The following is a 24928-nucleotide window of genomic DNA, read 5'->3' as shown; positions in this document are numbered from 1 at the left end:
CTTTCAGATTTTTTAAAATGGAAATTCACCTTTTTTAGTAGCAAATATTTATTTCGCTTTCATGCAGCATTCTTTAAAAATAGTTGATTGGACAACAAATTAATTCAAAATTTTCACCATCATCATAAAAAAAAACAATAATTTCATTATTATTTTCGGTTTTCTCTTCATATTTTTTAAAAGTGCATATGTAGAAGACAAAATATTACTTAAATGTATACAAAATTAGGCAGAAATATTTCTATGTTCTAGAGATAATTAAAAAACAAGAGAAAAATTATGACATTAATTTAAAATTAAATAATAATAATTAATATTATTCATTAAGATTGAAAAAAATGAGACATGGGAATCATTTGGGAGAGCTTAAAAAATATAATAAAATATAAAAAAATTACAAATAGTAGGTTATAAAGATAACTAAAAGATAAGAAACAGAAATGTATTAGTTTCTTATAAAATATGATAAAATTAAAATAGATATCAAAATTTACCGCTAGACCGTATTTGAATCACTTGAACTTCTTATAAATATACTAACATGAAATCTATAAACACTAAAACCAACATTTGCTTTCAAATCTTCATAAGTGACATACATAAAATATTTGAAACACCATTAGTTATATTGAGAAATGATGTTATAGAATTTTTATTTTTATGAGGGATTTGTTATATGATGGTGATTAGTGAGGTGTTTACTATTTATAGGTAAATTGTTGATAACAAATGTGTAATCCATGTACAATTGAGTGTAAGTTACAAAACTAATTTGACTTGATTGTGATTTTTATGCATTTAGTTTTGTTTAAATGTAAAAATTTCTTAAAGGTTTTATTGTATAGTTAGTAGGTTAAATGAGTTAATTGTACAATTAAGATGTTTAAAATTAGAAAGATTAATATATAATTTATTTTTTATTATTTTTTTCTTATTTTTTTACAACAAAAGATCAGCTCATATGAGTCAATTGGAAGGAAAAGAATCTACAAACAAAGCTTGTGACGGATATGTACGCGCTTGGCGTGCCAGAGAATCCGTACTTACATTTTCGTTTCTGACATTTGTTTTGGTTCCTCATTCTGCTCTGGACTGACCAGCTCGAGAAGATAAGATAATGCCTACAATGAGGCCGTAAAGAGCAAGTGCTTCCGCAAAGATGAGGATAAGAATCATCCCAACAAAGAGCTTAGGTTGCTGAGCATTTGCCCTGAGACAAATTTCAAAATCAGTTAGACATTAATTTAAACATTCTCTACAAAAAAGAATCGATTATAGCTGAAAAAGGAACTAACCTAACGCCCGCATCTCCGACAATACCAATGGCCATACCAGCAGAGAGACCAGCAAGACCACAAGCAAGACCAGAAGAAAGGTGTGCATAGCCATCAAAGAGGTAGTAAGACTTAGCCTTGGGATTGATACCGGTACTGATGATAACAGCAATAATGAGTCCATAAATACCCAAAACACCAGCCATAACCACAGGGACAATAGACTTCATAACCAACTCAGGTCTCATCACTCCCATTGAAGCCACACCAACACCACTCTTTGCTGTCCCATAAGCAGCTCCCATACCTACAATATAAACCCAATCCAATAACATCTCAGGTTACAACAACCAAATACGATCCCTCCAAGTTTCAGGGAATGTAAACAAATCAATCCCTAAATCCAGATTATGATCTATAAAGTTAATTTCCTCAGAAATGAATCATAATTCTAATATCATGTTGATGCAGATCGAACCCCTAAGAACAGTAATCCATGATCAACGATCTCATACATATATAGGTTCTATAACTATAGAGAAACGACGTGACTCTCCAACTACACAAATCTCTAAGAAATCATCTGAATCTCATAATGGTTTCCAATTAACAAGAACAAGCTCAGATCAAACGGATTTTGATAACGAATTGAGAAAGAGAAGCAAAATGCTTACAGGAGAAGACGAGAGCGGCTGCGGCGCCAAGGAAGCCGAAGAACGGAGCAGTTTCATCGCCGCTAAACGTAGACATCTTCTCAGATCTCAAAAACTTGGATTCAAATCTGGAGGGACAGAGAGACAGAGAGATTTGGAATTTTGCAGCGACCTCTCTGTGGTTTTTTTTTGGTTTTTGGATTTTTTTCAGGTGAGTGGAAGGGAAGGACGTAGTCTGTTGGGAATAGAGTTGGACACGTTATAACTGGGCCGGGTCTTTACCGTGTGTTGAAATTAAAGCCCTCTTTGCTTTTCACAATATATAAGTTGTAACAAAACTGTAAAGAAAAGAAAGAAACAAATTTAAGCAAAATGTACATATGGCACGTGTAGAAGGATTATGTTGTTTGTGAGTAAAAACAGAGTCGCTTGTGACTTCTTAGAGAGTGAGAGCATTGCTCTAGCTGTGTCTAGAGACTCTTACGGTTACAGATTGTATCGTTACATTCTTGAAGATAATAAAAAGATTACAGTTTCTTTTTTTATCATTAATACAAAGCCCATTAGTCATTAGAGTTTATAGTGATAATTATCTCTATTTTAATGTAATATCCGCAAACCAAAAAGTGGAGTTTTGGTAGATGTGTCGATCGACACCCACAGTGTTGGTCGGGTGTTCGGTTCAGTTTTACTTTTTTGGGTTTGTGTGGCTGGTTTAGGAGAACTCTAGACCCGAGTCTAAAAGGGAAAAGTCGACTTCTTTCACTTCTTTAGCCGCTTTTGACACTTATAGAGAGAAAAAGAAAAGAGAGAGTTTTTCCAAAGAGTGTTCTTGAGTTTTTGGAGATTCTTGTCCCTCTTAGTGTGTTTTCTTCCTGGAGAGTGTGGATCCAAGTCTAAGAACATGGTGGGAAGGTCGTTGTGGTGCTATCATCGTCGTTTGGGCTTAGATCTCTTTGATTGGCAAAGGTGAGTGCATGACCATTGCTTATCTAAGCTAAGATCTCTGTTTTTTGTGATTTGTGTGATATGTGATTGTCTTCTTGTGAGTTCTATGTGTTGTTCGTAGCTCCTGATGCTTAATCTGTACATGGGATCATGTGGGACGGATAGGAGAAGCATGGAGGCGAGATTCGGAGTTTCTGATCGTGAAGAGGTGATGCTCGACAGGAGTATCGATCGACAAAAGTCTTGTGTTGGTCGACACTAATGCGAGGAAGGAGTGTTTGACCTACGAGCATCGATCGATTAGGAATTTCGTGAAATGTTGAGCATGAGCGTCGTTCAACACAAAGATTATGTCGATCGACGCAAGGTTGTATCAATCTACACATGTTGTGTGCCGGTCGACACACCCTTCGCAAGTGTCGGACGGCACCAACCTTCAGCAGCGGCTGATGACATGTTTGCTTTGTGTCTTGCCTGGTTTGTTTTATTGTTCGTTGATTGTGGCATGAGAGATCTTATTGCTTTTGTGTATAGCCCAGTAGATGGAAGGATTGTCTCACTAAGTATTTCTGGTAATACTTATGCCTCTATTTTGTGTTGTGGCGCAGGTAAAGGCAAAGTGTGATCGTGGAATCAAGGTTATGAAGAGGAGGATTTTTTAGAGTCTCGGTTGATTGCATTGTGTCTTCGTCTTCACCGTAGAACTTGACATCATAAGCAGGGCCATCGTGTGCCCTAACCACTCTCTCAGGTTCAACCACCATAACATCCTGACCTTTCGAGTAGCCAAAACTCGTTGATTGAGACACAAGCAAGTTAAGAGAATGGAAAGCTAAGGTTTCATTGCTGGAAGCAACAACAAAGGCGTCCGGATTATGGATTCTCGCCGGAACAGGAGGAGCCCAGGCGGTTATGAATACTGTATGTGTTTTTATCTCTCGCTCCTTCAGTATTGCTTCTCTATATACTCATCTCCATTCCAGTTTGTAGCGTCTCCATACATTTTCCTCTGATTCTTTGCCATTTCCGGTGATACTTTTGCAGAACGCCGGCGATAACACCACTAGTGGTTTAGTGAAGGTGGAGGATTTTCTAAACTGGACGATTTAGTAATTCTATTGAATATATACTTTTAGTCCCTTAATTATTTTTGTATTTAACATTTTGTCAGCTATTTTTCTCAGGGTGCAACTAACTCCTCATGTCTTTGATGGCCAACCTTGCGACGCAATCAGAATTCCTCCTGAAAACAGCTATGTTCGGTTTCAAGTTTCAACATGTCTCATTCACTAGTTGCTAGCAGGCCTCTCTCCATAGGCCTCCTCTGGATCCTACTCTCTTTGCTTGGTCTGGTCACTTTCATGGCTCCAACCTAGGTCTCGGTGTTCGGATATGGGATTGGATTTGGTTAGGATATTTTAGATTTCGGATTTTTTGGATATTGGTATATTTGGTTCACATATTTAGAAAATTCGGATCGGTTTCAGTTCGGATAATTCGGACTTTGGATTGGTTCAGATATATTGTTGATAACCAAAATTAAACCAAAACTTATTGAATAAGGTTTTATTCGAATATTTTTTAATCCGATGTATCCAAAAAAATATACTAACCGCGTATTTGAAAAAAAATGAAGTAAATGACAAGTTCAAATTTCAAAATAACATAAAACCATACTAATACACAAAAGTGCGACGTACTAACATATAAAGTGAGACATAAGACTCTATCAATTCAAAAAACTCAAAACCAAAGTAAACAATAACGTAGATATATAAGTATTTATGATTCATATATATTGTATATAGTTATGTGTGTATATCTATATCTCCAGTTCAGTTCATGTATATCGTATATAGTTAACCGTATATCTATCCTTATCAAGTTGTTTATTATATTTTCGGTTATATATGCATATCTATTGGATATCGGTTCGGAATGGATATTATCCGATATCCAAAAGTAATGAAAACAAAAACCCATAGGTTATTCTATGGATATTTTCGGATCGGATTTTCGGATGATTTTATGCCCAAGCCTAGCTCCAACCATTAGCTAGAGCCTAGATAAGTAATTATGCTATGGGTAATCATTTAGGTCTAGTAATTAATCATGATATATACTGTTCTTTGTATAAGTCATGGTACAAATGGTAATGTGTACATAAAAATTTCATCAGTTTCTAGGGTTCGAATCTAGCTTCCCTTAACAATATGTTGTTCAAAATATCATATTTCATATTGTGAAGTTTTTCGCTAGTTGATTTGTTCAATTATTTTGTACATGGAAGATGAATTTACAAACAAACGGTATTGCAATTCAAAAAAGCTAAATATTTTCTATGGAGATATTGATCTACCACATAAAAGTTGGTAACTACGTCGATGTTTCTAGAAACGTATTAAGGGGGGATCGCTTATGCTGTGCTTGCGTGAGATACAAACACACATGAACAATAGAATGTGGAAGAGGAATCAAATCAAATCAAAAGCAAAACTATGTAAAGAAAAAAACTAGTGAGATGGCCATGATGTTCATAATTCGTTGCCCTTAGCATCTTTTCGCTTTACTTAGTATACTCCAAACCTTTAGTGATATTTGCTTTTATTTCTATTTTTATATCATTTCCTATGGCTTACGTTTCGATTTTACATTCGTTCTTACAAATATTACTTTTTATTCTTTTGTTCTCTGATTGGAGGATCAATGTGTGTTCTAGCAAGAGATCTTAATTATGGTTGGGGATCTCTCACATACATCTAAACCTATGTATAGTTTATTAATTGTTCAAGTGACCAAATAAATAGTTTCATTTCGTTTTAAGTGGGATCTCTCTCAATTCGAAAATCTGAATTGGATGTAGACTTTATAAACAAATAAAAGTTTAGGTATTCACATAAAAACATTTTATAATATTGAGGAGTGTATGTGTCCCATACGACGGTTACGATTTAGTCACTTTGTTATTAATTAATGTAGTCACTATTTTTATGTTCTGTCTTTTACAACGAATTCATTTTTGTGACTCAATGTGTTGTATTTACATTTATGTTATTCATATAACGTGTCTTATAGAACCGACCAGTCTCATTTTAGATCAATGAAGGATATTTTATTCATGTCAATAATCATGTGTTACTCCATGATATATAATATTTAATGAAAAGAGGGAATATATATAGATGCTCAAATTGACAATTAATAAACTAAGATACGGGTTTAATCCGGCGGAATATTTTTATAAATTAAACGAAACTAGTGGATGATGATGATATTTATGCATGCATCATCATATATACCCCTAGCAATCCTTATATATTAACCCAAAAACCAGACAAACTTGTTTCATATCATTAAAATTTAGGGACCGAGGCTACTATATAGATCATAGCATGCACGAAGATGAAAAGGTTCAACTGAAGGAGGTCAGTGACTACATTAACATGGTTCCTTTTTCTAAAGGAGGTTCAACTAAAGAAGGTTAGTGCATGCGTTAAATAGTAAATGTATTAGTTTGTCAATTAAGTTTAAAAAATGTACTAGTACCAAAACAAACCGTAGAAATATTGATGGGGGCTGACTATGACATATTTTGACATTACTTGATTTTTATATCAATTTTATAGGGAAAAGGCTTTTAAGGAGTCACTGTCATGGGTATAAGGAAGGCGACAGAAGAGAGTGAGCACACATGGTTCCTTTTTCTAGCATGCTCATGCTCGAAAGCTCTGGGTGCTTACTCTCTTCTTGTCTCCTGCTCTTTCTCTCTCTCTCTATGTATGTACATTTACATGTACGTATACATTATACGTGCATCATGCATGGTCGAAAAGGTCTGGACTAAATATATAAGATCATTTGCATTGATGGACTAACTTGATTCTCACCAATTAAAAAATAAAAAATTACAAAAAGTAGGAGAGAAGTTAAGTGAGAAATTTGTTCTGGGCATATGGGACATTCTAACATGTTAAATTTTATTTTTCTCATTTATCTTTAAATAAATAATATTTTTTATAAAAAGATTAAAATAAAATATTTTGTGATAGCACGGACCACGGAATAATCGATTCTTTATTCATCTTTTATTTTTTCGCTAATGTTTTACTTACGACTCATACACAACATTCTTCACTATATTCGTTGTATACTGCCAAATAGCCGTCACATAACTTGGAGTGGAGTATATATAATAACTTGGTGTAGACGATTATTCAGATCTATTAATATTCACAATTTATCTATAATACTTTAAAATTGTGAATATTAATTATATCGAGATAAATTAAAATCAGGCTACACAAAGATGATTTAATGTTTTTACACAAAAAAAAGAATCATTTATTAGATCTGAATCATCCATCAAGGCATCAAGCATCATCATACGAGGGCTTGTTGTTTCAGTTGCTTTTTTTTTTTTTGATAAAGTTTCAGTTGCTTTCTTGTATCAAAAATTTAGTGACTTTATAAATAAGATGATATGAAAAATTTGAGGGTGCTTTTCAGAAATTATATCTTGCATAATAAAGTAGAGTTACTTTCTAAAACTTTCTTTCTGAGTTTGACAAGCGGCAGGCATATCTGATATTATTGGCATCTGTTCTAGGAAAAAACTTAATTGCTTCTTTAGCAAAATCTAATTCTCAAAATTTCATAAATAGGCTATGTGTGTACTGGCAAATGGGCAAATGGGCTACATGTGAAAATAATCCACATATTTGAATTTAAAACCATATACATGTTGCTTTTTCTCGTTCCTTTGTTAGTTTTTAAAAGCATATATTGTCATATTTAAAACAATAATTTCTACCCAAAAAAAGTTAAATAATTTCATATCTATTATTGTGGTTTGTTGACGTGTTGTCTGGCATTTATAGGTTATTTGAGTAGGTCGTTAGAATGACGTTAGGTTGCTGGTTTATTTCTTTTTGGTATCATTGAATTGATGGTTATTGTTTTATTTGTTTATTGGTTATTTAGTTTATGGTATTGGTTTATGTTATCCGATATTGTTTGATTGATATCATGATGTTATTGAGTATGAGATCGCTAGTTATAATAAAAACAAAACTGCGGAAAAAATCATAATCCAAATCTACTTTCACATTTTATTGTATTTAGAAAGAGGACCAAACCGATTAAAGAGAAATGAGAAATTAACAAGATATAAGTAATTAAAAATTGCATACATTACTAAGGGCTTGTTTTGTTTATTAATCGTTGCAATATCGACTTGCTATATCATGTTTTGTGATTTTTAACCATGATATAATGAGTCTTTTTAGAATCTTTTGATCTCATCGATAGACACACTCGACATTTCGCTAGACACAAACCTCTCGGCAAGGAGATGCATTAATTTCTTACAATCCCGAGTTGAGTGCCCGTTAGTTTTGTGCAGTTTGCAGTATGCGTTTTCATCTCGGATCCATTTGTTACTTGGATTATTCCGCTCTTGGAGCGTGGTCAAAATGGTGGTTTGGATGGTGATCCTCTTGGGGAGCCTTTTTGAGGAGACTTGTCTACTGCGAAGGTTCCGAGTCCGGACTTCGGTGTTGGGGGTGGTGTTTTCTTCACAAGTACCTCGAACCAGGGTTTGGACGATGCTTTACGCTTCTGGGCCGCAATCGCTTTTTCTTCCTCTGCGACTATCCAGTTCAAAGTGCGATGTACAACATCTTGGATAGTGGGGAACCGATTTACAGTCAATTCTTCTCGGAAACAAGACTCGTGCCATAGACCGTTTTTCAAGGCGGCTAAGGCAGTTGAGTCCGACAGACCCGAAATCTGAACTTGAGCCCCGAGATCTACCCAGCTGGCCGTGAGCAGAAAGGTTTTGAGGTGCGTTGTCAGATCTCCTTTTATCTCGTAGCTCGTAAATTTTATTTTCCCGGTGTCCTTAATGCGGACTCTAGCTATTTGAGCCGAGAAAGTAGTTCGCTTCGATTCCTCGATTACTCGAGAAATATTTGGTGCCGAAGTGGTTGCATGGTGCATCCTAGATCGCATGTCTCGTATCTCATCCTGCATTTGCTAGAACTCAGGATTGGAAGAGAATCCCAGAGTGAGGTTCTCTTGAAGGACAATACCTCCCACAGGGGGAGGGAGTCAAACTGGGGCTGTCGAAGTGCCGGCGATTTCGACTTGCACCAGGGTATGGTTATCGCCGATCTGTGGGGGTGCGACCTAAGAGGCGGTTGTTGCTTGAATTGAGGCTTGCTGGGGGGGGGGGTGAATGGTGAAGTACAAAGAGAGCCGCCATGGGTTTTGCTTGGAGGAAAGGAGATCAACCTGATCGGCATACGTGCGGTGAGAGGCTGAAAGATTGGTAACAGAATTGGAGATTGCCTCTAAACGGGTAGAGACTTGTCCTTCTCAGCTACCAAAGTGCTCGGACAAGACAGCAGCTTCTGCTTGTTGACGGTCGGTTTTTTTTCTGCCAAGTCCTGCAAAAGTTTTTGAACTGATTCCAGAGTTACTTGGTTTGACGATTCGTGGGCCATAGTGTGGCGCTGTACGGCGTTGATCTAAGAGAAGCGTCAGAACTATAGAGATTATAGGCGATAACTCCCCTTCCTTTTAGCGCCAAATGTGAGTTTTAGGGGAACTTCTCTTCACGGAGTGATTTTACGATCGGAGGAGTTGATCATTGTGCTTGTTCCGAGCTAACTTGCGTAATTATTTTGTTGCAAGATGAAAACCGTATGTTGCTATTAGAATTTTTTTCCGTCCTTTACAACATTCTCTCTTTTCTTATTTATAGTACAACAAGCGTAATTAATGCGAAATCAATTTACTTCGCGAATTACGCCTTCTAATTACTGTTGACAGCTCGACGGAATCTTTGACCATAGACTGCAAACTGCGGGCTCGCATTCCGTACTCGGGTGTGGCAGCAGCTCACTCATCTTTCCTGGGTCCCTTCGACTCAGTGGGCCGGGCTGTCTTTCCACTTCGAGCCCAGCTGATTTACTTCAGGTATACTCCTCGAAGCGAGGTGATTAATCGCGGTACCAACATAAGCTAACAACAATATTTGGTTCGCTTGTATAAATCTCGTCCGGCATTACCTATGTCTCGTTGTATATTGGTTGGGAACTGTAGGTAATGCCCGAAGGGACTTGGTCCATTGGGAATTCCATCGGAAATGGCATTGTTTTGTTGTAGTGTGGGTAGCAAGCAAATAGAGAATTTCCAAGTAAATTTTAGAACCCTGAAAAAATGTGCTGAAGAGGACCCATTTATTTTAAGGAAAAAGCATTCAAACACAAGATTTGAATAATAGTACGTATAATTAAAGTTAACTAGAATAGTACCCGCGCTACGCCGCAGGATTATTATTTTATTTTATTTTAGTTATATTTTTTTAAGTTTTGTTTTTTTTCCGATTCCATAATATAATATATGTTGTTGGAAATCAAATTTCATAAGTTCTTGATAATTTTAACAGTAATTTTTTTTGTTATAATAATTTATATCATCTTAGGATACTTGAGTTTTTGATTTCATAAATTTAATTCTTGAATATATTTATAATTTTATTACCTTAAGAAATAAGTTTAGAGATTTCAAACCCTTAGTTCTTGATTTGATACAAACCCTCTTGAACAAATAGAATTCATGATGCTTTGGTACATAATTTTAGGCTATTTTTTGCTTTAAAACTAATGTGATACTATCATACAAAACATTTATTAAATATGATATTAATGATGATAGAAATATAAAAGATATTATAATGATGGGGATAATTTCTTTTTTACAACCGAACACAATGTTTTGTATTTATTTTAGATAATTTTAGTATACTTCAATATTGATGTTCAGTCCAATTAATATTACTTTTGATATCAATGATCGTCAGTCACACTTAATCAGATAAATCAAATTGAATAAATCCCTACCTCCACCAAATCCCGAATAAGAAGAAGAACGACAACGAAGAAGAAGAAATCGAGGGTCGTTTCTCTCTTTAATTTTGTCCACGTAAGAGTAAAAAAAGCTGATGTGTATTAATTATTTTAATTTAATTGGATATTCATTTTAACTGATGTATTAGTCTCTACTTCAATACAAAAACTGATGTGTCATGCTCTGCTGAAAAACATATAACTTTTATTGTATTGATTGATTAAAGCAATAATTTCATCAGTATCCTCATCCATTGTTAAAACTTAAGAACATAGCCTTTTCTATAATAGGTTTTGTTCAGTGTTGTGGTCCAATACTGTGATATGGAAATTGTGTTTCTTTTAGGTTTTGTGAACGTAAGATGATAATTATAAAACTATGATTTTAACGTCTAAAAGAAATTATGGTATGTCTAATTAACTAACTAATGGTGTTGGTTAGTGGTTTAAAAGTTCACCTCATAAGTTGAAAAGGTGGAAGTTTACATATTTCTATATTTTACGTAACTATTCACATATTCCAACTATATATATATTTTATTATTTTTTAAATGAAAGATTTGAGAAAAATTTAGAACATAATATCGAACATTTGTTTTTGAACTTCAAAAGTTTACATATGATTTAGAAGCATATATATGACTATTTTATAACAGAACATCACACACCTCTCTCTAATTGAGTTTGATTCCCTATTATAAATATGTTATCAAATTACTACTAATAATTTACTATTATGTAAAAACACTAATACTTAGTATAAAACGGTGTATTTATGTGCGCTTACTTAAACATCACGTTGGGTCCAAAAAAATCTACAGGAAAAAATAATTTTATTAAAATTGGTTTTTGTTTTAATTAGAAAAGCTGAGGTGTTAAAAATATAAGATGAAATGTATTAATAATATGTTTTAATTGGAAGGAAAAGAAACTGATGTGTCAACTCTAGAATTCACCAAAATATTGATGCGAAAAACCTGCAAGTTTTATTGTATTGATTTGTTGGACGTGATTCAGATTTGTAACGAAATCGAAAGAATAAGACCTAGTGTCTGTGGATTGTGTGATACAATCGGCAAAAAAAACAACCCTTATAAGTTAGATAACAAAGACACATTTTTATTTCTTATTTTTTTATGGTGAAACTTATTACTTGAGGGTTGAGAATTAGAGAGATGAAACTAAGACAAGGCTCCATTATATTAGAGCTACTTTTATTTAAGATAAAATTCAACTTGAACTAAACCACTGTCGAGCGCTGCTAGAACGCCGTGCTTACTCGCTTGGCTATATCTCCCTGTGATTATTGGGACTCACGTAGATACCAATCGATGTCATACGGTAATCATTTGAAGACCCAAAGAAACCTCCGAACTCACTTCGACTACGTATTTCCGGTTCAATTTCTATTTCGTCACCTAATAGATATTTATCGCTTGGACGTCCAATGGGTCCGTGGTGCCCACGGTTAGTGTGAAATGTTAAATTTCTGATTCCTCTACCACCTTTTCCTAGTACTCCACTCAATCCAGTTACATATTCATCTTCCTTCAGTTTGACCTGCGACTAAACTTCATCAGAGACTTAAGCAGACTCAAAAGCAAAGATACAAAAAGAATTATAGACACAAAACTTACAATACGAAATGATCCCTCAGATGAACCATATTTTGTAGACAGGACTTGAGCTCCATTCTCCAAATAGCCAAACTGAATAGACCTTATGAATTTGTCGAAAGCAACATATATGTGAGAGATCATCGTGCGTCCCGTCTCGTCCCATTCAGTGTCACCATCCTCCTCATAATATTCATCATCGTCAAAGTTCAATCTTCTTCCCATTGCTCTTATCATCTCCATATAAGAAGCAGGTCAAAAAGTACGTCAAAGGAGGATAGAGAGAAAGACGTCGACTAAGGACGATTATATAAGATACAGTACTGTCTTCTCCAAAATATCAAAGAAAGCAAGCAAGACAAGTTCCAAACACATTAAATATAACGCTTGAAAATTGTGTTTCTATAACAAGACTCTTCGTTTGACCAAAATATTAAAATTACACTTAATTTCAAGTCAAACTTACTTATGGGGATATGACCCAGTTATCCTTTATTGGAACATATCATAAACTATAATCACCTCCTTTACGTGTTTAATTTAGAGGACTCTACTAGTTAAATATATAGATATAGAATAATCTACATAATTGTAAGATTATGAAATATTTAGATATATTATTGTTTAGGATAAAGAGTGTAAAATATTTTGTAGTTTTGTTTCTTTCTTTTGATATTTTATAGTTTGAAAGCCTATAAATAGTTTCTCTCCCACTCGCATCTGTATTAGGTTGAACAAGTGAAATAAAGAAACTTTGAGAAAGAAGAGTATTCATTCTATATTTGTCGGATTTTTCTTTTTGGTTTATCAGTTAGGCCACCAATTATACAGATGTCTACAAGTGCAAAAGCGACAAAAGAGTGGACATTGAAAAATGTCAAATCGGAGTTCGCTTTTAAAAGATCAATTTCCTCGAAAGTATATATTTAAGCATTTCTGAAGATATACATCCGCTAGTTTGATTTGGCAGGTGACAGCGTTAGATCAATTGTTCAACAAGTATCTTCTTAGCAGTTTCCATTATTTTTGTTGAACAATTGATCTCTTAGCAGTTTCCATACTCGAATACCCACATCTATATCCATCAACTAAATAGTTAATTAGAGTATGTGATAGAGATGATGATACCTGCAATAGTTAATTAAAAGTAGAAAGAGCATTTAATAAAAAAAAGAAAAAAAAAGAAAGAAGAATACCACGTAAAATTCATTGACTAAGAAGATAACACTAAAATTGTTTAGATTTGCAAAGATTATTTAAGACACTGATTAGAGTGGACTACTGAGTACATGGCTGTTGATGTCAAAATCGGTCCAATTAAAATGTTTTAGTTCGGTATTTAGAGGGTCGAAGTTCTCTTTTATATATGAAAAATCGGGCTACAATTGATAACGATGAGCTACGAAATGACGAAAAAGAAACAATTGACAAACTTCGAGCTCATCAATTCGATACTGCGAGAACCTGTTCTCTTGTACGAATTTCCTCCCTGTTTTCTGTCTCCTTTCGCCGTACGCCGTACATTCACTATTTATAGATTATTGTGTCGGTTCGTCATCTGAAAAGACCAAAATACCTTGCTCGGCCTATTAATCCTTTTGGGCTTTTTCTGGACTAGGCCTATTGTTGAGGTGAAATCCACCCCTAACAGTATTCCCCCCATCTTCAGTTCGTAGTTATGCGGAGAACTCTGTGTCTTCCAGTGATTTCCCGGCTGTCGCATAAGCTTCGAACCTTTGTTTCTGACGACGAGCTGATCCAAAGTCGGCAAATGATGGCATTTGAAGGGTTCGCGGACAAACATTGGGAAATTGGAGAGTCGCGCATGGGCTTTTCCGTTTCCCGAAAAACGCGGTCGCATCGTCACGCGTTTATCTTGACGCGCGTGACATCCGGAAGTTGTAACATCGCGTCGATCCTCGAGTTGTAATGATGATTTCTTCGGGAATCTTCCTTTCAACCTTATAAATACTCGCCCCTTCCTTACTTTAGCTTCATTCCTCTCCATCGATCGTTTCCTCGGCTCGTCGTCCCAGGTACTCTCTTCCCTCGTCTTCTAGCTCGTCTATATATATTGTTTTTCTTGAGACTCTATGGCCTCCCCCCGGTCCACTTCGTCTGATTCTTCGGCGGCGAGCCACCTTCGTCAGAATACTTCGCCTAATTCTAGTGGTTCGACTAGATCGGATCGTCGTATGGCGAGGTCTCCGACGAGTAGCGACGTTTCTTCGGGATTGTCGTCTGATTCCGACGAAACCAATTTGGCCGAACTCCAATGGCGCATCTTCTCCGACGCGGCTGTTCCGAGCTTGTCAGCCCTTCCATGTCAAATCCGTTCTCTTGTTGACGAGGATTTTGACGAGCCGATCGTTCCGGCGAATCGCATTATCAGGCACCGATTTCCCCCGTCGGTTGCCGACCCTTCCGGAACTAGAGCGTATGCCCTCTCCTTTGTTCCCCGATCTTCTTCTAAGCGCAAATCGGCTCGTGTGTCAGTTCAGATAGGTGAAATCCCGGCCAATCCCGTTATTATTATTCCCGAGCGCGATCAGCGTCCTTGGGATGTTCCCAAAGGGTTCATCTGTCTCTCGGAGAAACTCTTCACTGAGTGTGGGGTTACTTTTCCCCTTCCCTCTTTTTTGATGTCGTATTTTGCTAAGCGCAAAATGGCGATTTCTCAGTTCGCTCCGGCTATGTTTTGAAACGCGGTCGATATCTCGATCTTGGCGAAGAGAGCGGGGATTCGGCTTTCGGTCGATCATTTTGAAGAACTTACCCGTATAACAGCGTCTGACAGAAAAAAGAAACCTGAGGTTTATTATGTCAGTTCACGACCCCCTCTGCTCGTCGAAGGGGCGAAAGGGAAGACTCACAACTGGGAAGGGTCTTATTTTTTCATAAAAGTGGTTCCGGGGGTCGTCGAGGATCTTGTGATCCCTTTATTTTCCGGGTGGAACCTTTCACCTGGTAGATCATCTTTCTTTGTCACTTGTTGACGTCCCTCATATTTTTTGTTACTTAGAAGGTTCGCTTCTTTGCAGTTGTCATACCGTGGTGCCTTCTACCTTATCCCCCTGCGTTTTGAGCTGATATCGACGCGATACGAGCAGTGGGTCCGTATATTTGGCTAGGCTCTGGACATAGGAAAGGAGGTCGTCCGAGAAAACAACAAGTTCCTCGACCGACAGGTAATAGTCACACTTTTTCTTTGGTTCATTGTCGACCTCTTCCTTATTTTTTTTTAACTTGATTTTTGTGCAGCTATGGGGAGACTTAATTTGGATGTTCCCAACGTATTGGCTCGCTACCGTCAAGCGTCTAGTCCACCTGCGCCCTCTCCACCTTCTCGCCCTGAGGTCCAACCCGAGACTCGTCTTTCCGGGGTCGACTCATCACGAAGATCTCCTCCGGCTTCTCGGGATTCACGTGCGGCTGAGATTCGAGCTGGCAAAAGACCGGCGTCGCGTTCGTCTCCCCTCCCATCAAATCCGTTAGCTCTTCCCGCTGGAGCTGATTCCCAAGGGAAAAAGCCTGCGGGTGACTTCAGTTGTCGGAGGGAGGATTCTTCGAATCCTTCGCAGAAGAGAGCAGATCGGTCTCAAGATCGATCGGACCGTCGAAGCGGAAGAAGACCGTAGACTATCGGTAGGATTTCTCTCATACTTCAGCGACCCGAGCTTTCCCGAACGACTCGGAGGCATGCACCCAGCTGTTTCGCAATATCCATTTTGGGTCAGGTCGTCTAATGCCGATCGAGAGGATGAAGGAGGGCGATAAGATCATCGATCTGGCGAATACCGCCTTCGAGGTTCGCAGTTCGTCAATTGATTTTTTTTTTTTAATTTCCATTCCTGATTCGTGGTCGTTTCAGCTCGTAGGTCGCATCAACCGTCTCGCTTTTGGCTACGAGAGGCTTGTTTACGATCTGGAGTCTGCTGCTTCTTCGACCCCTGCATGTCCCTCGGTCGAGCAATTCAAGAAGCTCGAAGCTCAGCTGGAAGAGGCCGTTTGTTCGAACCAGACGCTGAGCGTGAAGATTTCCGAGTTGGAGCTTCATCGAGATGTGGCAAATTCTGGGCAGGCTGCCCTCGTGTCGAAGCTCAACATGGCAGAAGCATCTTGTTCCCAACTTTGGACTGCTCTGGACTCCGAGACGTCGAGGATTAGGGCTCGTCGTCGTGGTTTCGATCGGTATCAGAAATTGGTTGCTTATCGTAGGGTTGCCGATCGTGCCCAGAAGATTCTGGATCGCCACAAGGCTCAAGCGGAGGCTGTTGAGGCATGTCGCCCGAAGTTGCTCGAGTACAATTAGGCCTTGGGGAATGCGCAAATGCTTGAGGGTTGCTGCTGTGGCGGCTGAGCTAAAGGAGGAAATCCTCAAGATTGACATCCCGGATCTCAATCTCGGGGATTTCGACATTTCCTCCATTTTTGCTGAGTCTTTCCCTGATCCTCCTGAGTGGGTTCCTTCCTCGGGGCGCGAATAACAGGTCGGAGCGTGCGTCCAGTGAGGATGGGGAAGCCGAGGAAGAAAATACCATTCCTCCGACACTAGCTCGCTCGTTTGAAGATGATGCTCCTCCCATGCTGAACGATTCGACAGTCGCTCTGTCGGTTGAGCCTAACGTTTTGGAGGTCGGTGATAATTCTCCTGTGGATGGTCTTGTTGCCACTTGAACTTATCTTCTCTTTTGAACTTATCCCCGTGATGTAGCGGATGCTGGGCTGCTATGGCATTGTTGTTGGAACTTAATTATGTTTTTTATTTTGAATTGATGACCTTCTTTTACTCTGGTCTCCTTGTTTTTGCTTAGCTCGTACCGTCCTTCTGTTTCTAAAATTTCTTCATTCTATATCTTTACACAAGCCGAACCTTTCTCGTGTCGCGCTTAGATGATTCAGGCTCTTCGTCGGGATCGACCGAGGTTGTTGCGTCTTTTTGCCAAAGTAAGGTCCTCGGAGAAAAGCTTGACTTCGCTTCCCCTTGGTTGGGCGCATTGCTTTTGCGGGGAGGATGTCTACTTTGGCGAGAGTAGATCCGCTGGTCATGCTTGTGACAAGCCAACCGATGGGATGCTTATGACGAGCCAACCGATGGGATGCTTGTGACGAGCCAACCAATGTGACACGCGATGGTCTTCTTGCCCGAGAAATTGCGAGTAGCGGATCGGCTTTATTATATAGGTGCGACACGCGATGGTCGGCTTGCCCATGAAATTGTGAGTCGCGACTCGGCTTGAATTATACAAATGCGACACGCTGTGGTCGGCTTGTTCTCTTATTACGAGTAGCGAACTCGGTTTTATTATATAGGTCGACACGCGACTCATCATAAGTTATCTATATATATATATATATTTTGCCTATGAAACGCGTTGGTCATTTGATGGGTGTGTTTCCCGAGGCTTGATTTATTTCTCCCCTCGGGAACACGCATTTTTGCAATCTACAAATTGCCCATCCTTCTTTCATTTTCCTCTGTATGTTTCGTGTAAACCGAGTTGCGATGCCTGTAACAACGAGGTCGGCGTGGTTGAGGAGGGCGCGGGAGCGGCTCGCTGTACGACCTGATGATGTGATTCGTTCGGAGCTGGAGTACTATCATGCTCGGATTTAACTGCTGCGGGATTATATTGTGGCAACGCGTCGACAGTTTGAGCGTCATTTCCAATTTTTCCTTATAGATGGGAATGTAGAGCATCTCGAGCTTCTGATTGACGATGAGCTGTTCTTTCCTTAATGGAGATGGGACCGACTGCTTGAGGAGCGCTCTCACTGCAAGGCGTTACTGGCCGAAGCGGGGGTTCCCGATCTTGAAGAGGTCGACCTTGGACCTATTGGTAGGAGGCCATACGAAGATCATATGGAGCTCGACACGTGCCGAACTCGGGTCGACGTGTTGCGGCGGTACATTAATTAGCTTTAGAGTACAGATCACTACTTCTGCGAGAGTAATCGCGTTGAAGGGGCTTGCTCCTACCTCGAGAGGATGGTCTCCAGGGGTGATGTCGTCCCAATGGACAGGCTGAAAGAATTGAAGGATTCGTGCCGTTTCTGGCAAACGACCATCGGTGGCCTGGAATTTGACGATCCCGATCTCTTCGTACCCCCCCCCCCCCCTTTTTTTTTTGGTATGTGCCGTACTGGGGTCGGCTCCCCCTTTTGAACTTTTGCCAGGTTAGAGGTCGGCTCCCCTTTTTTTTGAACCAGCTAATTTTTTATACTTTTGTTGTTATTCGGGTGCAACGCACGATCACTGATAAGCATAGGAAAGATATAGTTATTGGCAGCTGTATCTCGTAAACGAGACTGCCTACGTACCCCCCGATCAAGAGGCATCAAGTCGCTCGCAGTTCACATTACATGGATAATTAAAACTGTAGAAAACGTATAGTCGAATGTCGCCCTTCTTTGTTTTTTTTATAGTAATAGTATCGCTTTAGGTGCATGATGTTCCAAGAGCGAGGTACTGGCTCGCCGCTCATTGTCAGGAGCTCGTAAACACCAGGGTGGACGACTTTTGACACCTGATACGGACCTTCCCAATTGGCTCCCATTTTTCCGGCATTGGGCTCGGTTGTGTTTTAGAAGACTTTTCGTAGTACAAGATCTCCCTCGTCGAAGTGCCGATTGTGGACTTTCTTGTTGTAATACTTGGCCGCGGCGAGTTGGTAGTTTTGTATTCGTAGAAGCGCCTTGTCACGTTCTTCTTCCAGTTTGTCTAGCCTATCCAGGATCATCTGGCTATTGAGTGCTGCGTCTTGGACGAGCATTGTTCGGCGAAGGCTCACACTGCCGACCTCAGCTGGTGCCATTGCTTCCATTCCATAGGCCAAAGAAAACGGGGTCTGGTTCGTGGCTTGTCGTGGAATCGTCCGGTAGGACCAGAGCACTCCGTCGAGCTCGTCGGCCCATGCGCCCTTCTGGGCGTCCATTCTTTTTTTCAGGCCGTCGAGTATTGTTTTATTGGTCGCTTCTGCTTGCCCGTTCCCCTGGGGGTATCGCGGTGTTGATTTCCGTAGCTTGATTCTCCCCTTAGCACATAAGTCTTCAAACTGGAGGGAAACAAACTGCGAGCCGTTATCGGTAACTATCTCGTATGGCAACCCATGTCGGCAGATAATGAATTTCCAGACGAACATCTGCACGTCCTTGGCCTTGATCATAGCGTAGGACTCGGCTTCGACCCACTTTGTGAAATAATCGGTGAGAACAAGGATGTAGCGCTTCTGTCTCGATGCAGGTAGCGGACCGATAATATCCATTGTCCAACGCATGAAGGGGTACGGGGCTATGCCAGCTCGTAGCAGTTCGGTTGGCTGGTGGATGATTGGAGCATGAAGTTGGCATTTCTCACACTTGGCGACGAACTGCTCGCAGTCGGATATCATTGTTGGCCAGTAGTGACCGTGCTTCTTGATTTGTAAGGCTAAGGGTCGTCCTCCGGAGTGGTTCTCGCTAGCGCCTCGTGAGTTTCCATCATTACTCGTTTCGTATCGTCGCCATGTAGACACAACAACAAGGCACCTGATGCGGTACATCGTAGCAGATGTTCTTTCATTAGGGAGCATGAATGTCGCGAAGTTGCCGTTCGCCAGGTGGTTCTGATTTCGTTGGGCTGGTGAAGGGCAAGACAGGTTTCTGCTCGAGTTCCTGCTATGCTTAGCGTGTCGATGCTTTCTACCGGGATAATCCCTCGAAGGTCGGGGTCTGACGTTGAAGTGAGTGCTGCTAAGGCATCGGCCGGAGCGTTGTCCCCTCTAGGGATTTTGACGAGTTCAAATTGATCAAAACGTTTGGATAAGACCCTGACGACGTCTAGGTAGGTAGCCATTGGTTCGGTTTTAGTATCGTACTCGCCACTGAATTGATTGGCGACAAGTTGAGAGTCGTAGAAGGCTCGTACCTGTTTGATTTTCATTCCGTTGGTGAGCCTGAGTCCGACAATCAACGCTTCGTACTCGGCGACATTATTCGTTGCCTGGAACCGGAGGCGAAAGGACTGTTCTAAAATCTCCCCGGTTGGAGATGTTAATCGAATTCCTACGCCGGACCCTAAGTGAGAAGATGCTCCGTCGACATGCAAAGTCCACAGTCCACCTGTCGGATCGGAGGATGTTGGCTCGGCACCTTCCAAAGGTAGTTCGATTAAGAAGTCGGCCAATACTTGAGACTTGGCGGCTGGGCGGGTGCGGAACTTGATTGCCCATTTTGTTAGTCCTCCGGATTGGTTCGGACTGTGCAATATAGACCACATCAGCTCGTTAGATAGGACGACGATAGTGTGTGACTGGAAATAGGGTTGGAGCTTCCGTGCCGAGGTGATAAGTGCCAGGGCGACCTTTTCGACTGTTGGGTAACGGGTCTCGGCGTCGTTGAGGGACTTGCTTACATAGAAAATAGGTCGTTGCTCTCCACGGTCGTCTTTGACGAGCACCCCACTGACCGCTGATGCGGAAACCACGATGTAAAGGAACAGAACTTCGCCGAGCTTTGGTTTTGCAAGCATCCGGGTGTTGACAAATAATTCTTCAGTTTACCAAACGCGTCGTGGCAGGCCTCGTTCCACTCGAATTTCCCTTTACGGCGCCATCGGGGGTGCTTGCCGTTTTGAGGAGCTGGTAGAATGGTAAGCATTTATCCGTCGACCTTGATATAAAGCGATTTATGGCGGTGATCCGTCCGGTTAGCCACTGAACCTCTCTGGCACTTTTTGGCGAAGGTAGGTCAATGATCACCTTGATCTGCTTTGGATTCGCTTCAATGCATCGCCGAGTTACTAGGTATCCCAAGAATTCCCCTGATTTCACTGCGAAGGTGTATTTGGCTGGATTTAACTTCATTCCGTACTTATTCAGAGTGTTGAAGCATTGCCGGAGATGGGTGACGTGATCGCTGGCACCCTGTGACTTGACGAGCAGGTCGTCTATGTATACCTCCATGGTTCTACCGAGCTGCTCAGCGAACATTTTATTAACTAACCGCTGGTAAGTTGCTCCCGCATTCTTTAAACCGAAGGGCATGACCTTGTAGCAATACGTTCCCCTATCAGTGATGAACGATGTCTTTTCCTGGTCATCTTTATGCATCAGGATTTGGTTATATCTTGAGAAGGCGTCCATAAAGGTTAGATGTTCATTTCCTGCGGTTTCTTCGACGAGCTGGTCGATCCATGGTAACAGGAAGCTGTCCTTCGGAGAGGCCTTGTTAAGGTCGGTAAAATCCACACAGACTCGCCATTTCCCGTTCTTCTTTTCGACGACTACCGGATTAGCTAGCCACTCGGGGCATTTGACTTCTACAATGGATCCGGCGCCGAGGAGTTTGTCAACTTTGTCGTTTACTGCTTGCGGTCTTTTGGGGCCTAGCTTGCGTCGTTTATGTTTGACCGGCTTGTGTGTTGGATCGACATTGAGCTCGTGAGTTGTAACGGTCGGATCGATTCCTTTCATATCGGTTACTGTCCATGCGAACGTTGAGATGTTTGTCTTGAGGAAGAGGATCAGCTCGGTGCGCATGGCTTTGGTTATTTCCATTCCAATATTCACACATTGTTTTCCGTCGGCCTAGTCGAGGCTTACTTCTTCCGTTGTGGTGACACCCTGTTGGATCGGGGTCGGTCTTCCATCGGTCGGCGACGAGTCATCTTTGCCGACCTGCTGCTTTGGTTGCTATAACTTCTTTGCTGTACGAATTTTATGTTCGATCAGGAAGCAAGTTCTCGCGCTCTGCTGGTTGCCGCGCAGTGTAAACACACCCTTTGGGGTTGGGAATTTCACGCACTGATGGTACGTAGACGGGACTTCCCTCATCTTGTGGAGCCATGGTGTTCCGAGAATGACATTGTAGATGGTAGGCCTGTCAATGATGGCGAACTGGGAATACCTTGCCATTCCTCCTACAAAGATCGGCAAGTCGATAGTACCGACCAACATGAGATGATCTCCGTTGAAACCGGTTAGAGAGTTGCACTCTAGCCTGATTTCGCTCTCGCCGATCTCCATTTGTGCCAGGACATTTCTGAAGATCACATTTACCGAGCTTCCGGCATCGATCAAGATTCTCATAACTTCGAAACTTCAATTGGTGGAAGCCAGGCCATGAAGATTCTCCCTTTTCCTACGTGCACTTCCCCTCTTTTGGTAGGCATCCAATATCTCAGCAACCAGGGGATCATTATGTGGGAGATCTAAACCCTCTAGATCGCTATCGTCGAAGGCTATCGACGTGTTTTCGGAACCGATCTTTGATGGCCATGATTTCTTCATTTCGGCTTTCTTGGTAGAGTCTCTTATTGACCTGACCTAATCCTTGCACCCTGATAGCCCGCCCATGATCATGTTTATCCGTCTTACTACTAGGGGACGGTGGTCGGGCTGATGATCTGGGCGTGGCCGTTTTTCGTGATTGACGTCATCTGGGATTTCTATCTCGTCCTCACTTTGGTCAGCGAGTGTCTTTGAGTCTTTTACAAATTTGCGGGTGATATTCTCAGCTCGTTTGGTATCGCTCTTTCCGGGCCGAGGTGTCTTGCTTCTGTCAGACTTGACTACTATTGCTCCCTTTTTGTATCGATCCATCAGGATCGTTTGGAGGTAACGACACTCCTCAGTTGAATGTGTGGTACTCTGATGGAAGTCGCAATATTGAGCTGCGCTGCCCTCACCTCCTTCCTTTCTAATGTACTTATTTTCAGTGATCGCGAAGGTTCGACGAGTTCGGTCTGGGTTTCGGGAGATGTGCTGGCGCGGCTCAACGTGTTCGACCTTTGGAGCTGTGACTGTTGGTGGCTTGGTTGCGATGCTTGTTTCTGTGGCATGCTTCTTAGCGTTGACCACCTTTTCTTCTTCGACTTCTATGTGCTTCGCAGCTCATAGTAGCGCGTCGTCTATGGTTTCTACATGGGTCAAGGACAGCTCTTCTTTAAATCGAGATTCGTACCACAACGCGTTTTTGAGTGCAACGATAGCTGCGGCGTCTGGAATTGAGACGTTAACGACGACTTCTTTAAAACGTCTGATGAAAGATCGAAGTGATTCATCTCGCCCTAGAGTCAATGCGTACAGATCGGCATGGGAGTTCTTGTTTTCCATCAAAACGGAAAACAGCTTTAAAAACTTGGGTATCAGTTCCTTAATACTATCAATCGATCCGGATGGGAGCCACGAAAACCAACTCAAAGCTGCTCCGGTCAAGTGCTCGATGAAGACTTGGCATGCTCCAACATCGTATTCTGTCGGGCTGAACTGCAGGGGGCCGAGTGCTACCCCGAAAGTGAGCAGAAAGTCTCGTAGGTCGGCTGTCCTGTCGTAGTAACCCAGCCTTGGCTTGACCGCTCGCTTTACTGGTGTGGGATCAAGCCTCATCGAGAATGGGGTTCGCTGAGTTGCCTCGAGCATGAGATCTACCTGTGGTGCTCTACTCGTCGCTTTATGAAATATAGTCTCCATCTCTTGCATCTTTTCCCTAATTTGCTTCAGCTCGGCATCCTTGGCGTTGTCGCTCTGTTCAACGATACGCGGGTTAGGGTCGCGGTTGCGCTCAGGTCCGCCAGTTCCCGCAGACGGCCTTGGCATCATTCCTGCCGAGAAAAGATTCGTCGAACCTTGTCGGACGGCCTGGAGATGGTTGATTTCCTCCTGGGATCCTACCTGTGCTGCGGTTAATGTGTCCAATCGAGTATTGGTTCGCTGTTCCTGTTGGTCGAGGCGTGCTAAGATCCCACGTAATAGCTCGTCTATGCTGGAGACGGGCTGGCTATTGATCAAGGTGAGTTGCCTTGGGTTCAGAGTCGGTACTGTGATCGTCGGGCTCGCTAGATTTCTTGCGATGACGAACGCTTTTGGAATCTCCGCTGTAGCAGCCTTTGTTGGAGCATCTGGGGTTGGGAGGACCGCCTGTCCTACTTGACCCGCTGCCGGGGTTGTTGTTCCCCCTGACGATCCGGCTTCCTTGCTTCCTTCCTTTGTGGCTATGGTCATCTTGCGTATCTGTTGTAGATCCGTTCTTCAAACTTTCAAAGAGAATCTCAACTTGGTTCCCCCTACCTAGCGCGCCAAATTGTTGATGTCCAAATCGGTCCAATTAAAGTGTTTTAGTTAGGTATTTAGAGGGTCGAAATTCTCTTTTATATATGAAAAAGTCGGGCTACAATTGGTAACGACGAGCTACGAAATGACGAAAAGGAAACAATTGACGAACTTCGAGCTCATCAATTCGATACTGCGAGAACATGTTCTCTTGTACGAATTTTCTCCCCGTTTTCTGTCTCCTTTCGCCGTACGCCGTACATTCACTATTTATAGATTACTGTGTCGGTTCGTCATCTGAAAAAACCAAAATATCCTGCTCGGCCTATTAATCCTTTAGGACTTTTTCTGGACTAGACCTATTGTTGGGGTGAAATCCACCCCTAACAATGCCGAGTGATTGGGTCGGACTCATGCAACTGTAAAAGACGGCTAAGTGCCGAAGTCACCACACTGAGACACTCTTGTTTGTATGAAAATACATTCTTGAAATGGAGA

The 24928-nt window shown here is 41.2% G+C and overlaps 4 protein-coding genes across 4 annotated transcripts; all 4 read right to left on the bottom strand.

The window, feature by feature from the left end:
- Positions 1 to 898: 898 nt before the first annotated feature.
- Positions 899 to 2211, bottom strand: LOC104792208 (V-type proton ATPase subunit c1). Its single transcript, XM_010518303.3, has 3 exons — positions 1949 to 2211; positions 1296 to 1581; positions 899 to 1210 (listed from the first exon to the last, which is right to left on the bottom strand). The coding sequence occupies exons 1-3, from the start codon at positions 2022 to 2024 to the stop codon at positions 1078 to 1080; spliced, it is 495 nt and encodes a 164-aa protein (XP_010516605.1). The 5' UTR covers positions 2025 to 2211; the 3' UTR covers positions 899 to 1077.
- Positions 2212 to 11883: 9672 nt separating this feature from the next.
- LOC104708686 (jacalin-related lectin 24-like) lies at positions 11884 to 12703 on the bottom strand. The gene is made up of 2 exons (XM_019231808.2): positions 12423 to 12703; positions 11884 to 12345 (listed from the first exon to the last, which is right to left on the bottom strand). The coding sequence occupies exons 1-2, from the start codon at positions 12642 to 12644 to the stop codon at positions 12073 to 12075; spliced, it is 495 nt and encodes a 164-aa protein (XP_019087353.1). The 5' UTR covers positions 12645 to 12703; the 3' UTR covers positions 11884 to 12072.
- A 7127-nt stretch (positions 12704 to 19830) lies between these two features.
- LOC104708678 (uncharacterized) lies at positions 19831 to 20910 on the bottom strand. Its single transcript, XM_010425283.1, has one exon. It carries the CDS (start codon positions 20908 to 20910, stop codon positions 19831 to 19833), a length of 1080 nt encoding a protein of 359 aa, XP_010423585.1.
- A 1162-nt stretch (positions 20911 to 22072) lies between these two features.
- On the bottom strand, positions 22073 to 22468 carry LOC104708669 (uncharacterized). The gene has a single exon (XM_010425271.1). The coding sequence runs from the start codon at positions 22466 to 22468 to the stop codon at positions 22073 to 22075; it is 396 nt and encodes a 131-aa protein (XP_010423573.1).
- Between the last annotated feature and the right edge of the window lie 2460 nt (positions 22469 to 24928).

This window comes from Camelina sativa, chromosome 1 (genome assembly GCF_030686135.1).
Source record: "Camelina sativa cultivar CO46 ecotype springtype chromosome 1, ASM3068613v1".
NCBI classification, from domain to species: domain Eukaryota; kingdom Viridiplantae; phylum Streptophyta; class Magnoliopsida; order Brassicales; family Brassicaceae; genus Camelina; species Camelina sativa.
This window is presented reverse-complemented; position numbering and strand designations above follow the sequence as displayed.